We start from the raw sequence: 14,958 nt of genomic DNA, 5'->3' as shown, positions 1-14,958 counted from the left end.
ATAGAACTCTCCGCTCACCAGCTGATGTGTTGAGGGTTCAAGCCTGCTAGATGCAGGGGTCTCCCTGATGATGACATAGAATGACAGGGTTAGAAGGAACCTACTGTTAATCATTTGCAGCAGTTTGGATTTGTCAAAGGCTTTGTCTCTGCATGCCCTGTGTGGTAATGGGCACAATTATTATTTTGTTTTTAAAGACAAAGGTTACAAAAGTGTAGCTTCCTGCTTATTGTTCTTTGTTGAATCATTAGAAACTGAAACCACATAAGAAACTGCATGCTGGAGAATTCAAAAGCAGAGCATGCTTTGAGTTGAGTGTAGTTAGTTCCTGAAAATGTGGGGATGGAAACCTTTAGAAATCTGATAAGTATTTGCATTGTTGTGAGAAAGATGATATTTCTAGAAGTAAAGGCAAGATTCCCCTTGCCAGAAACAGTGTAAAATTGTCCTCACCTCAAAGGGAAAGGAAAATTGTGAGGTTTCAAGGTACAGTTTCTGAGAATTAACAATGTGGAAATGCAAAAAAACCTGTTCTTTTATTGCAGAATGAATAATCTAATTGTTAACTCCCGTCAAAGCACAATAGCTGAAGGAATTTTATTTGCTGTGACTATTCCACTGCTGCCTTTAAATCAGAGCCAGCCTTACCTTCGGCTATTCCCCTCCCTTGAATGGCAGAGCTGAGTGTGCCAACCAGCATATCATTAACCCCCTAAAGTAGCCTACTGCTAACCTGCATTCCACTGTCTTTTGCTCTAGAGCTTGGAACTGCCACTTCAGCAGCAGCATTCAGGTGGTGCAGGTGTGGCTGTGTTGCTCTCCTGACTTCCCAACACTGTGCATCGTGGACGCTTACAGGGAAGGAGGGTGGGTGAGTGGCAAGGCAGCAGGGAGCTTAGCAGGTACAGGCCTGGTGGCAGAGCGAATCTGATGCTCCTGCTACCAGGCCCACACTGTGCCGAACTCTCTACTGCCTTGGCCCACCCACTCTCCCGGTTGGACCGTCAGGACAGCAACACAGCTACACCTGCCCTGCTCTGCCAGCTGCTGCTGATCAGCAGTGGAGCAGGCCATATTTCCTGGAGGCTCCATCCTTTCCTAGCACTTAGCCCAGGTCCTGATTTGAGGTGTTACATGTGCTTCACCCTCCTCCCAAGTAGCTCACATGCAGCTAGCTCGGTGTTCCTCAAACTTGGGTCTCCAACTGTTTTTGGACTACAACTCCCATCATCCCTAGCTAGCAGGACCAGTGGTCAGGGATAATGGGAACTGTGGTTCCAAAACAACTGGAGGCGCAAATTTAGGAAATCCTGAGCTAGCTGGACTTTCTTTCTTTTCTGCCCTTGTAAACCTGGGGGTGGGTGTTAAGGGAAGATCCAAGGACCAGCCAAGAACCCAAGCAGTCCTGGGGCCAGATTGTTAAGGTCCTCAGGGCCGTTAGTGGTGCAGAGATCTGCTGAGGGATCGCACTCTTTCTCCTCCTTCTCCAAGGAGAGAGAGAGCCTTGATTCCAGGACTGGGTAGGGCTGAACCATGACTTCCTACCACTCTGTTGTCCTTAATAGCACCTTGTCCTTGGTCTGGGGCCATCCCTGCAATCCTCAAGCTCCCTTGAGTCACTGTTGTCCTATCCCTGAACCTCCTTAGAGAGGCTTTGAGAACTCTGGTTCTAGAGCAATGGGTCAAAAAACCTGCCATAAGCTCTCATTAATCAGCATGTACAAGGCAGCAGGATCTAGCCTGAAAATGGTGTCCTTTCACTCACACAAGTGAAATCAAGCACAAAGATAAAAGCCTGCCACGGTCGATTGACATACCTTTGATTTCAGAAACTACACCAAGGCAAGACAGACATGAAAATCATTTCTAAATGCGTTTCTTAAACAGCTGTGGAAAGACATGAGCCAAGTGTACAAGACAAAGCAGGAAAATGGAAAGATCCCACTGTGATGATGCCTTTGCAGCTGTGAACTAGTAAAGCATTATAGGAATGGGGCTTATTTCAGGGTGTCTAGAACCATCAGCAAAATGGAAAAGAAAGTGATCATGAGCAATATTCACATGATATTTAACAGTTGCCACTTTCCATTTCAAGCCCTGTTGCACGAACATGTCTGCACAGCTTGTGACCCACCAAGGTTGAATTTCACCAAGTAGTACTTATGTTTGATGCATATTCTGCAGCTGGTCCAAACAATCCAGGATTGGCTAATAAACCCAGCTAATTAACTGCCCGACAAGAATCAGAGATATTGGCTTTCCTCCCCATTCACATCTGTGTAGCAGACTCTAGCTAGAAATGCATCTTCACTGAACACATACAGTTCCACCTCTAAGAGGCATCCGACTCACATCAGCCCCAGCCAGTATGATAAATGATGGGAGTTAACAACATCTGGAAGCTCCCATGTTAGCCACCCCTGGTCTAGACATAGCTTTCAGCCTATTCATACGACCCAGCTTCTATTATAATAATGTGAACTGCCCTGAGAACCACGTATGAAGGGTGGTATACAAATTTAATAAATAATAATGGCAAGCTGGGTATTTTAGCTGCAGAATCAGGCCATATAACAAAGCAGGTAGCTTCCACTGGGTCCACAGATGAAGAGGGCAACTTTTCAGGCACCGGAGCTCCTCCAGAACAGAGGAATAGCTTGGACACATTGACTATCTGGGTTGCTTTTGTTATTTTAGCAGATTGGTAAACTTACTGCCACCCATTTACTAAATATGTTGCTAAATACACAAGTCAGGGTGCTATGAAGTCTGGGAAAGTATCAACGAGATGAAAGATGCAGAGAAAGAATCAGAAATTGTAAGTTTGATGGTGCTCCATGATGTCTTTGTTTCTCTATAGTCTCCTTTGGCATCACTAGGATACATTGTTCTTTAGCACTTTATGATGGGGCACTTTATTTGTGAATACTTCATCCTCTTGCTCATGAGGAGGATCTAGAAAGCTTCCCTGGAGCTTGGCCGCTTATTGGTCTTGATCTCCAAATGGTATAAATGTGTATGGAGTAATTGTGATCTGGGACTGGTTATGTTTGCTCCATATAATTTCCCTTTGAATGGTGTGGGGAGTGGGAGTAAGAGTGAGACATCATCTTTCTTACCCACCAACTCACCCATCTGATGCCCCTGCCCTGCTCTGCATATGAGGCTTTCTGGGAGCCTCATGGAAAACACTTAGAGGTTCCTAAAGACCTCAGTATAGAAGCTATCAATATCTATTTATAGACACATGCTACACCTTAACTTTCTCAGCAGGTTTCTTGTTGTTTGACTCTTAACCAGCACCTGTTTTTAGTTTCTAAGTAGCTTAACAGAGTAATGCAACATTTCTTGAAAATCAAGATCTAGCACATTTCACATTATCTTGCAATGATTTATGGTTTTCTTAAATTATACATGCCAGTGCAGTAAACAAGTGCCAAATTTTCAGAAAGACCAGGCTTGTTTTTTGAGAGAAAGGGCTTCACTTATTTGCCCTGGCAGAAAGGGTTATTAATCCATGGCATTTAGGCCAACGTCTCAAATTAGGGCTTTGAATACACAGCTGTGACTTCAGCCATGACTATATGTTAAGAGGCATATAAATGGCTTCATGCACCTTGAAGCAAAGGTGCAACTCCAAATATCACACCACTGCCTTTGAGAAAGGGAGTGCAGAACCCCCCCCCACACACACACACACTTTTGTTTGTGGGCAAGGCTAGATACAAACCTGGATAAAGCGTGATTCCTATATTGCTGACATTTTTTACTTTTAGCATATAGGGCAGGTGTGTAAAAATACTTCCTGTGCTATGATGGTAAATAACAGGAAGGCCTTGAGAGATGCACAGTTTTGAATGCCGTGTGGGACCCAACAACTTGGAAGCAACTATCCACATAAGCAAAGTGTTTTGTTGAGAATGGGGTTCAGCTAAAATTTGATGCATCAGAACGATGTGTGCTGGATGTGGCACCATAAGACAGACAGCAAGCAGCTGCAAAAACATGCTGCCTAATGAAAGAAATGCTTCTGATTTAATACAGACATGGGGCAGAGGGAAGTACGTGCTTATCTTTTTAATCAAGATCTCCATTAAAACAAACGTTACCATCTTCAGAGAAGCTTTATGTGAACAGCTGCACTTGTTCAGGTTGTAACACAAAACAAGTTAAATGCCACCAAGCCTGCACACCTGTTGTCTGTATTCTGACAATTGCTTGACATCCCCTCCTGTTTTGTTTTTTGCTTTTCCTGTTTTATAGTCCCAGCAGAAAACAAAAACAGGAGGCTTATCAACCCCCAGGTGTTGGGCTGTTTCTGCTTGTTGTGCTACACAACTGGGGTCACCAAACTTTTTGGGCCCATGGGCACATTTGGATTTTTGAGTGAGTGCTGTGCACTCAGTAGGATTCAGTCAGATTCAGTAAAATTAATCTGAGCTTTGAAAAGTACATAAAGTACAGTGGTGCCTCGCAAGACGAAATTAATTCGTTCCGCGAGTTGCTTCGTCTTGCTTTTTTTTGTCTTGTGGAGCGCAGATTCCCCGGGTATTAACGGTTTTACGAAAAAGGAAGCAAACTCGCAAGACGTTTTCGTCTTGTGAAGCAAGCCCATAGGGAAATTCGTCTTGCGAAGCATCTCGAAAAACGGAAAACCCTTTCATCTAGCGAGTTTTTCGTCTTGTGAGGCATTCGTCTTGCGGGGCACCACTGTAAAATGGGAAGTGAGAAAGAAGAAGAAGAGTTTGGATTTGATATCCCACTTTATCACTACCCTAGGGGGTCTCAAAGCGGCTAACATTCTCCTTTCCCTTCTTCCCCCACAACAAACACTCTGTGAGGTGAGTGGGGCTGAGAGACTTCAGAGAAGTGTGAGTAGCCCAAGGTCACCCAGCAGCTGCATGTGGAGGAGCAGAGATGCGAACCTGGTTCCCCAGATTATGAGTCTATTGTTCTTAACCACTACACCACACTGGCTCCAGAAAGAACAGCACTCTTCTGATTTCCTTCTTCATATCTCTCCAAGGGGGGCGGTAGAGTATAGGCATTGTCATCAGAACTTAAGGAGAGCCCTGCAGGATCATTTCAATAGCCCATCTAGTACAGCATCTGGTTCCCAAAGTGACCACCCAGATGTCTGCAAGAAACCCATGAGCAAGACTCAAACACAAGAACACTCTCTACCACCACTTCATGACCAGGGCATAGGGGCTCAGAGGTTTCAAACACAACGGGGGAACACACAAGACGGGCAGACATAAGCACGGGCAAATGTCAGTCCTCTTTTGCAGAGAGCATAGTCTGGCAGACAAGCCTACTTCTGAATGAGTCAGAGAAAGAAGTCAAATACAATTAATCACTCTGAGTTAACACCCACAACTTATATATGATATTGACATATCTGCTTTTTGTGCTGCGCCTGAACCTCCACCTCTGTACTGTACACAGAGAAGAGTCAAGTGACCAATAAATAAATCAAATATAAGCAGAGCTATGGAGAATAGGGTTCATTTGTAGATTGGTGCCATCAGAATATGGACAGCCATTTTGAAACAATCCCCTGGAGGTCTGTTTGTGGGAATGTTATACAGAAATTAGTCCACACAAATTTGTCTGTTCATGAGATCCAGTAGTAATCTCGTAACCTGTTCACAGACACACCCAGGAAGCTCTGCAGTCCCCATTCCAATCATTACACTGGAAGATTGCCCTAAAGCCCACAGCAAAAAGCATCCAAACCCTTTATAGGCTAGGAATTTGGAATAATTCAAACTTTGCTTTGCTTTTCTATTACACAGTTTCAAAGGAAAACAAAACCAGCTAGACCAGACCCTCCTTTCTGGTCTACTGGCAATGATCAACTTTCCCTCAAATCATGTCCAACTCTATGTTTTGCAACATGTCCCTCTCTCTTCCCCTATCACTTTTCCTGATGATTTTAGATTTTAGACTGAAGTTGCACTCATTTGGGGAAGTGAGTGATTACAGACCCCAAGTGGAATCACCTGATCACATCAAGGGCCAGCTGCATTAATATTCACTGCATGACACATATGCATCTCTCTGTTTTGGAAATAGATTCCCATACCTTGATCCTAAACACACACTTTCATAAATGCAGCAAACTAGCCATGCAGAAGCCACACAGCTCGTACTAAGCAGGCAGGTGTTTCCTCGGGGGTGTGATAAATGATGTGGTTTTGTCTTACATGGTTTTATCTCATGCATGTTTTATAAAAGCTTCCTGGCTTGTCATTGTTTCTGGTTCCCAGCCTTTGCCTATAATATACTATAGCATACAGTATGGACTGTATACCAATATGATTAATGTCTGCTTAATTTGTATGATTTACATACGTCTCCTGTGAAAAGGAATGGCAGAGAGAAATGCCAAAGAGATCGTATCATTTATTGGTCTGAACTGCAATCAGTATAGGAAGAGGCAAACTGATGAGTGACACAGAATAAAAAGTATTTTGTTTCTAGACAATGATCTAAGCGAAATAACTAAGAAACACCCATTGTCCCCATATGTGTCCAAGAACAAGGGCTGGATTATATGTAGCAATCACGTAGAGCTGTCCTGAACACTCTATCCATTGCAGCTAGCAAAGAGTTTGAACACCTAGATTAGCAGAGGTTGACCCACTAATGTGCATCACAAAGGCACATTCTCATATCAGATTACATAACAACTGTCCCCTAAAATCTTGCATGTTTTTATACCCAGGAAGTGAACATTTGCATAAATGTGTGGGTGTGGATTTCTCTTTGCACAGGGGGCTTGTTTAAGTCAGCTGGAGTTGGAGAGCCCATCCAGCAATGGGCATGGCAGCCTTTCCTTCTCTGAACATACCTGCATCACCATTTGCAGAAGGAACAGTCTGTATAGTCGCGATTGTGACAGGTCCATTCTTAAGGTTTTCAGGAGGTTCAGATGAAACCTAGAGCATCAGACTGAAGGTTAGTCGTTGAAACTGCTTGTTCACAAACCCTTGCACAATTTTGAACACTGCAGTAATGAACTCAGAAGAGAGTGGTTCATTATTACCTTGGGCTTGTGCATTCCCTCTTTCCTCTCCCTGTTCCCATCATGCCCTTTACATCAGAACTGGGCAAACTATGTTTTGCTCAAACCAGTTTTCCAGGCTCAGGTGTGTAACAACAAACCATGGCTTGCCATTAAATTAGAAGTCAGGGGAAAGAATGGGAAAGTGCGAGTAGAGGAAGGAAGAGGAAGGTAGCCTAAGATGTGCAAGCATGAAAGAATTCTGGGCACTGGAGTTCACCCCTCAATGAGCTACAATTCCTGGCAACCCTTAACAAATTACAGTGGAACCTTGGTTCTCGAACAGCTTAGTTGACAAACAAATCAGCTCCCGAACACTGAAAACCTGGAAGTGTTCCGGTTTTCAAACGTTTTTTGGAAGCCGAACATCAGACACAGCTTCCGCTTGACTGCAGGAAGCTCCTGCAGCCATTCGGAAGTAGCACTTTGGTTTTCGAACGTTTCGGGAGTCAAACGGACATCCGGAATGGATTACATTTCAGAACCGAGTAACCACTGTACAATGCCCGGAGTACTTTGAAGGAAAGAATGTGCTTCAAATGTGCTTTAAATGTATAGTGTGTATGCATCCTGGTAGGAGATGTGTGGGTGGAGGAGACTCAGCTATGGAATTCTTAAATTTACTTTTGTGCTTGGATCACTCCCATTTGTATTTGGGTATTTCGACAAACAAATAGCATGGGACTTGATCCTTCTGAGCCACAAAGCTTTGTCTATCCCTGGTTGGTGTTCTATTTGCTTACCTAATCATCGTTTAGCTAGAGATCCACCCTGTCCACTGCTGCCCTTCACAGTCCTTGCTTGATGTATCCCATCCCTACCACCATCCTGGAGCTTTTCCCTTACATGTGCCGTTTTTATAGGTAGAGGCATCCATCCAGGCATGCACATATCCCTGCAATTTCCCAACACAGTACAAAACACAAAAGCAACATTTAAATGCTGCATAGCTGCGTCTCCATCTCCTCCCAGTATCTAAATACAGACTGCATTTCTTTCAGCCCAGCAAGTGTAGTGGAGGGCTGCCAGAGACACAGCTTGTGCCATGGGTAGGCAAACCAAGGCCCGGGGGCCAGATTCGGCCCAATTGCCTTCTCAATCTGGCCTGCGGATGAGAATCAGTGTGTTTTTACATGAGTAGAATGTGCCTTTTTATTTAAAATGCATCTCTGGGTTATTTGTGGGGCCTGCCTGGTGTTTTTACATGAGTAGTGGGGCATAGGAATTCGTTCATATTTCCCCCCCCAAAATATAGTCCAGCCCCCCACAAGGTCTGAGGGACAGTGGACCAGCCCCCTGCTGAAAAAGTTTGCTGCTTGTGCATTTTCAATACAATTTGACCAGACGAAGCAGAACAAAGAAATCTACAGATTTTTACCTCTGAATATGCTGTTATGTGAACAGGTTCGTCGTCTTCAGGTTCCCTTTGCATGGACATTGTGTTTCCCATAGTGGACACTGTGTTTGAGAAAATACAGAATTTAGGAAACATGGGGCTGACTGAGCAGCCTTTAGCCACACTTCAGAGCAGGGATGTATTTGCAGAACCCTATGGGGATGTGAGAGACACTAAACCGTAGTTCGTATTCTCACATACTCCACCACTTCTCTGAATCATTGAGAAGTTTCAGATGCATCTGTTTGCCCAGTTTTAAATTACCTTTGGGAGGTGGTTACTGGAGGCTTAGTGGCATTGGGCAGTATTTACATGTATTAACAAATGTACTGGCAGAGCACAGGTGGAAGCACAGCTTAACTTACAAATACTCCACCGGACAGTGAAAGTCATAGAACCATAGGTTCATAGAATTGTAGACCTGGAAGGGACCCAAAGGGGCATCTATTCTACCCCTGTGCAATCCACTGCTCCCACATAGGACCTCTTGAGAGAGGCAGGCTGCACCTCAAGATGCAGAGCCCAAACTCAGCTCTGTCTCAGCACCTATTTCAAAATGTAGTCTTGCTCTTTTCACACACAGACACCTAGATCACAACATCCTTAGCTGGGGTGGGGAAGGTGTTGCCATTCCCATTTTAAAAACTACAGATGCTTTATCAATAAGAAATTGTTCAACAATTTAGTCCCATTGAATCAACATCACATGAAAATCCCTAGCCATTAATCTGCAGTTCCCCTAACAATAAATGTTCCATTAAGGAAGTCTCCAGCAGTACTTCTGACACCATTAACCCTGTCCTGTTCAAACCCAGATCTGTTGCTCATGTGGTAGAGACAAGGCATGACACCTCTGCCCTCCATCATGCAAATTATGCTCACAACTTGAGGAATAAGGTGAGTCCTGGTGAATTAGGCCAAATGCTGATCTTGTCTAGCATCCTGTTCTCACAGGGAGCAACAAGATGCCTATGAGAAGCCTGCAAGCAAGACTAGAGCCAGGCAAAACCCCTTGAGGATTTTGAGAGCAGGGCTGGTATGGGCATGTGGCCTGGAAAGCCCCAATAGCTGGACAGAGGAGAGGAGGGCTGAGGTCTCTCACTCCTAACGTACAGCATGTATTTTACCAATGGCATAGAAAGCTGCCTTATGACATTGGTATGTCTAACTCAATACTGCCTACACTGATTGAATCCTTCCTAGCCCGACCCAGAAATTCCATAGACTGAACCTGGGACTTGTTGGAGCCTAGCTGTTACAGCATTATGAAAATGCAAAGAAAGAAAGATAGCACCCAATAAATCAAGTCAAACGACTCACTAAAAATGAAGCGAACAAGAGAGACATTGTGTGGTCCCTTAAGCAGATCTCACTTGGAAGGGATTTCCACAATAATTCAAAAAGTATCTGAAAGTCAGGCAGGAAAATTTAATACCCCACACCAAACTGTTCACTTTTGTATTTTAATTTGCACTGCCTTTGCACATGATTGGGGCAGACCTGCATGCAAAAGCGTGAGTCTGCCACCATCAAGTATCATCCACTTTGATTAATTGATTGGACAAGTTTATTTATATGACACTTTTCCACAGTGAACGGTGCCCAAAGGGGCTTACAGCAATCATTCAAATCATAAAAATACATAGCATTGGAAATACAAATATACAAAATGCAGAACATGTCAGTAAATTCAAGAATGACAAAAATCAACAATTGGGCAAACGCAGAATAAATTCAATCATAAAAAAAAAACAAAAAACAAAAAATCTAGGCTTAAGTACATAACATTACAAAGCAAACTAGAGTTAGTCAGCTGCCCAAAGTTTGCTTAGCAATGGACAACCCTGCATGATGTATACAATATCTAATACAATGTAAAAGGCAGGAAGTTTTGTCACCAAATTCAGGAATATGAAGTTTGGATCATGAGCCTTAGGTGCCAATCTGCCTATGACAAAAACACAGGTGGGGAAAAATGTGGAACATGTGAAATATGTCAGACACGTGACTTATTGCTAAACAAATATCCGGCTGCACAGCCAGCAGTGGCACTCAGTAGACGGATGCTACTGCCTGTGTACACACCCAAGGGGAAATAAGGGTTGGCAACATGTAGAAACACTTGTTTGGCATTTCTGCAATTGTCTTGCTGGTCCCAGAAAATGTGTGCCAAGTGGTGCCCACCACAAATCTGGAGGGCAAAGTTTTCTATCTGTCTCTACTCTCTTTCCCTGCTTCAGAGCCGACCGCTAAGGGAAGGGACTGGGATTAGTCACTCGGAGTAAACAAGAACCACCCTTGAACAATTCAAACAGGCACCCAGCTGAGCTCACGTCCTATTTGAAGCCTCTGCGATTTCTGCTTGGCCTTGAAGGCAAGCCTCCAGATTGTTCATTCCCTGTGCTGAATTCTTCTAACAGGGGAAACTCCCACATTGGACTCCACAGGCAAACAGGTCCTGGGAACTTTGAAAGGGGGGAAGTGGATCAGGGGAGGGTGATTTGGAGCAGGAAAACGACTGGCAGTGGAAAGGGTTAAGCAACCCCTCTTCACCTGCCACCTCTCTAATCAAGCCTCCTTTTCTTCAGAAAAAGCAAGGATCAGGGCATGTTAACGTGATAATGTTCATTGCCCCTTCTTATCTCTGTTTCCTGCCTGCTTGTATGCAGGGTTTACTTGGGTGGCCAGTGTAATGTGCACATCAGAATACTGTGGGAACTTCCAAACTGTTGCTATTTTCAGATGGGATTCAATCATTACCGGCAAATTCAGGTTGCACAAAGATTTGGTGATCTCGTGCAACAGACCTGCCTCCCCCCAATCAGACTTTTTTTTATATATGAAAAATGATGGGGAAACACACTGTAAAGTGTGGACAACATTTATTCTACACAAATCAGGGTGAATGCTCAGTAAGAAGTTAATCTGGAAGTGCCATGTGTCACGAACATTGCTGCTGCAATGCTCTGGAATTTCCTGGCCTATTCACAACATTGCAAATTCATAGAGGTTGCAAGCAGGGTCAGTGCCAGGCAATTGCTGAAATGCCCTCTAGCAGAGTTCAACGTGCATCACTGGGGCCCGATGTCTGGCTTACCTCGCAGAGGCAGCACTTGGATGTAGGGAGTGAGGTGCCAATTTAATGCATAATGCATCTGATGCAGTGTTGCGCCATAACTTTGTGAGACATCAGATTGTTACCCAGTGCTGGTCATAGGGTCAGGCCTGATCTACCTAGGCAATGCGATCTGTCATTTTAATTTCCCACAATGCCCTGGGAGCAACACTACACCAGAGGTAGTAAATGGGCAAGTGGAGCCCTGGCAGCTGCCCAAGGATTCTGGCTGCTGGTGCCACCCGTGGCTGCTAATATGAGCTGGAGGAGAGAAGAAAAAGGAAATTTGCAGCCAGGTGTAACATGTGAATTGGTTCCAAACATGGCATACTTAACCAATGTATTTATATAATTCACGAGAATGCACTACATTCCTCCACAGAGCCCACCTTTCCCACGAAGCCCTCCAGTCCTTTTCAATGCAAGAAATCAAATCAGATCAAATCCAATTCAGGGTTAATTTGTGCATTACAATACACTGGCAAGAGGAGATGTGCAAAACCATTTGTGCAACCTCTGTCAACACTTCTGAGTATTGTGCAAAGGTGAAGTATGCAAGCTGCATTCTCTTGCCGACAGCATAATGCTCAAGTTGTGCAAACTCCACAAGTGTGAAAAGGTGTGTGTGAGGTTCCTATCCGTGTCTCATTATAAAGAGTGGAACATCTCATAATTTGGACTCACTCCGTTTGAAATGTCTCCCTCTCTCTCAGCCTCAGTTTCCTTTTATAAAACGGGAATGATAGTAATCAACCTTAGAAGAGTGCTGTGAAAATGATTAAGAAAATGCTTTTTTAAAAATGATGGCACCTTACACCAGCTAAGCTACACACAGTGTAAGTGAACAGCTAGAGGAACAACTGCTGCCACTACTATTTTTCTTAACTGTCTTTAATGCTATTTTAAAATTTATTTTGCCGTGACCTAACCTGGGACCTTCTGGTTAAGGGTGTGTAATAAATATTATTAAAACAACAATAACAAATAGTGACAATATAATATCACCATCACCTTTGGTAGTCATGTCCAAAACTCAGATGATAATGGACAGAAATACTCCAATGTATTGGCTGCATCATCACATTAAAACTTACTATAGTATGTTTAGATGCAGAGACTATACCAAAATGAGAAGGAAGATATAGCTACAGTTCTATATAAGTCACTTCAAACTGTATACAGCTCTCCTGTTGTATTTTCATTTACCCCAACCTTCCACCAAGGGGCTCCAAGCAAGAAGCATAGTCCATTTTTTTCCTTACAACAACCCTGTGAGGTAGATTAGCCTGGAGATAGGAACTGGGCAAAGTGATCTTCCATGCCTGAGCTGGGATCGCATCAATATCCCACTGAGAAGCAGTGTGATGCGGCAGCTAGAGTGTTGGAACTGACTTGGGGAGTCCTAGGCTTGAATCTCAGTTCACAGAGTGACCCTTGAGCACATCGCCCTCCTAATCTGCCTCACAGGGTTGTTGTGAGAATGAAGTAGCCTGCCCTAAGCTAAAGCATTGCTGCTTTGGATCCTTTCCGACATTGCAAGGGACCCTTAAGTACACCTCTTGAGTTTTATCCACCTTCCTTCTGCGATCCTTAAGAAATCTGAGATTGCTTGGGCAGTTGAGCTGGCCTTATCCCCTATCAGAGATCTGATTTCAACAAGGGCAAGAGGAATGATTCTACTTTAAGGCAGAAGCAAGAAGGAACAGCACACACACACACACACACACACACACACACACACACACACAGAGCCATGTTGACAGGCAAACAAAACAACACTGTTTTGCAGCTCCAGAAACTGGCAAAATCCCATAGGAAGGGCCATCCTTCAGCTTTCTTAATGCCTTGGGGCAGGGGAGAAAGGAGGAGGAGGAGGAAATGCTCCAAGCCTGAAAGCTCTGAGAAGACCATAGCAACAAAAAAAGAAAAGGACAGCTTACCTTGGATGCTTTTCTGCCAAGACCCTGGCACTGCTGTGTAGTTCTCTCGGAGCTGTTCAGGAAGAGGTGCTGCAGTTTACAAAAGTCCTTCCCAGAGGCCAACAGGTGCCTTGTTGTGCCTTGGGCAATCTTCCGTACGAAATAGCGCAAACACTGGGTTAGCCACATATGGAGAGGGTGGAGTCCCTGCTCAAGTATTTTTGCTTCCTGGCTTCCAGGGCCACCCAAACCTGTTCAGTTACAAGCGTCCTTTTCTGGAGTTGATGATGCCTGTTAACTCCATATGAGTAAAATGAAAGTCTGCACATGCACTCCTTGTACTCTCAATGCAACTTAAGGAGATGTTTGTGCAGAGGTAAATCACACCAAGTTCCTTTTTCAAAAAAGTTTTTTTTATATTGATTTCCACAAGCTTTACAAATTTACTTAAATTTCAATATATGTTTTTTTTCTAATATTTTGACTTCCCACCCTTATCTCTGTGATGTTTTTATTCCCACCTTATAACTATTGCTTTATATAACATACTTTTATCTAATACAATTATCCTCTACAGTGGTACCTCAGGTTACAGACGCTTCAGGTTACAGACGTTTCAGGTTACAAACTGCGTTAACCCAGAAATAGTACCTTGGGTGAAGAACTTTGCTTCAGGATGAGAACAGAAATTGCGCGGTGGTGGCGCGGCGGCAGCGGGAGGCCCCCATTAGCTAAAGTGGTACCTCAGGTTAAGAACAGTTTCAGGTTAAGAACGGACCTCCAGAATGAATTAAGTTCTTAACCCGAGGTTCCACTGTATTTCATTTATCATTGCTTTCATCCTGCTGCTCATAATTCGAACCCTGACCACATTTTCAGGCCCCACAGAGATGCATTTTAAATAAAATGACACATTCTACCCATATAAAAACATGCCGATTCCAGGACCGTCTGCAGGCCAGATTTAGAAGGCGATTGGGCCGGATCTGGCCCCCGGTCTTTAGTTTGCCTACCCATGGTTTAGGCCATCCTGGATCTCCAGGAATTATGAGGAATAATGAGCAATGTTTTCATAGGCAAACCAGTGTAATAAAACATTATCTTTATAAAGGGCAATAACTAGCCTTTCTTGTACACTTCAAGTCATAAATAATAATGGACACCGAAGATCAGCAAAGATTACAATCACAGAACTGTTTTCGTTTCTTCCCTCCCCTCTTCAGCATTGCAAAATAAATATTTAGATGCGGCAATTTCATTATTTTTGCTGAATCTTCATCAACCATATCTTTTGGAAAGTGGTTTGTTTGTTCACTATGAATTGGGACAGCTCTTAAGGTATTGTAACCAAATTTTCCATGATGGTTCCTGAGATCAAGGAGCAGCTTGTTTGGCCACCATTTTGAATCAAGATGGCGGGCCAAACCTTTTAAAACTGCTCTGATGTTTTGGTTTCTTA

The 14,958-nt window shown here is 43.7% G+C and overlaps 1 protein-coding gene across 5 annotated transcripts in view; it reads right to left on the bottom strand.

Annotated features, from left to right (window-relative positions):
• The window catches only part of BCAS1 (brain enriched myelin associated protein 1), a 52,700-nt gene extending 39,028 nt beyond the window's left edge, over positions 1-13,672 (bottom strand). For all 5 annotated transcript variants that reach the window (XM_081867715.1, XM_081867717.1, XM_081867719.1 and 2 more), the window contains exons 1-3: positions 13,521-13,672; positions 8,448-8,527; positions 6,857-6,944 (exon numbers count right to left, since the gene is read on the bottom strand). In XM_081867715.1, the coding sequence (XP_081723841.1) occupies positions 6,857-6,944; positions 8,448-8,519 (160 nt within the window). In that variant the 5' untranslated portion in view covers positions 8,520-8,527; positions 13,521-13,672. The remainder of the gene's footprint in view (positions 1-6,856; positions 6,945-8,447; positions 8,528-13,520) is intronic.
• Between the last annotated feature and the right edge of the window lie 1,286 nt (positions 13,673-14,958).

Source organism: Podarcis erhardii (assembly GCF_964252035.2).
Source record: "Podarcis erhardii genome assembly, chromosome: 6".
NCBI classification, from domain to species: Eukaryota; Metazoa; Chordata; class Lepidosauria; order Squamata; family Lacertidae; genus Podarcis; species Podarcis erhardii.
Note: the sequence above shows the minus strand (reverse complement) of the source record. Positions and strands in the feature narration are given on the sequence as shown.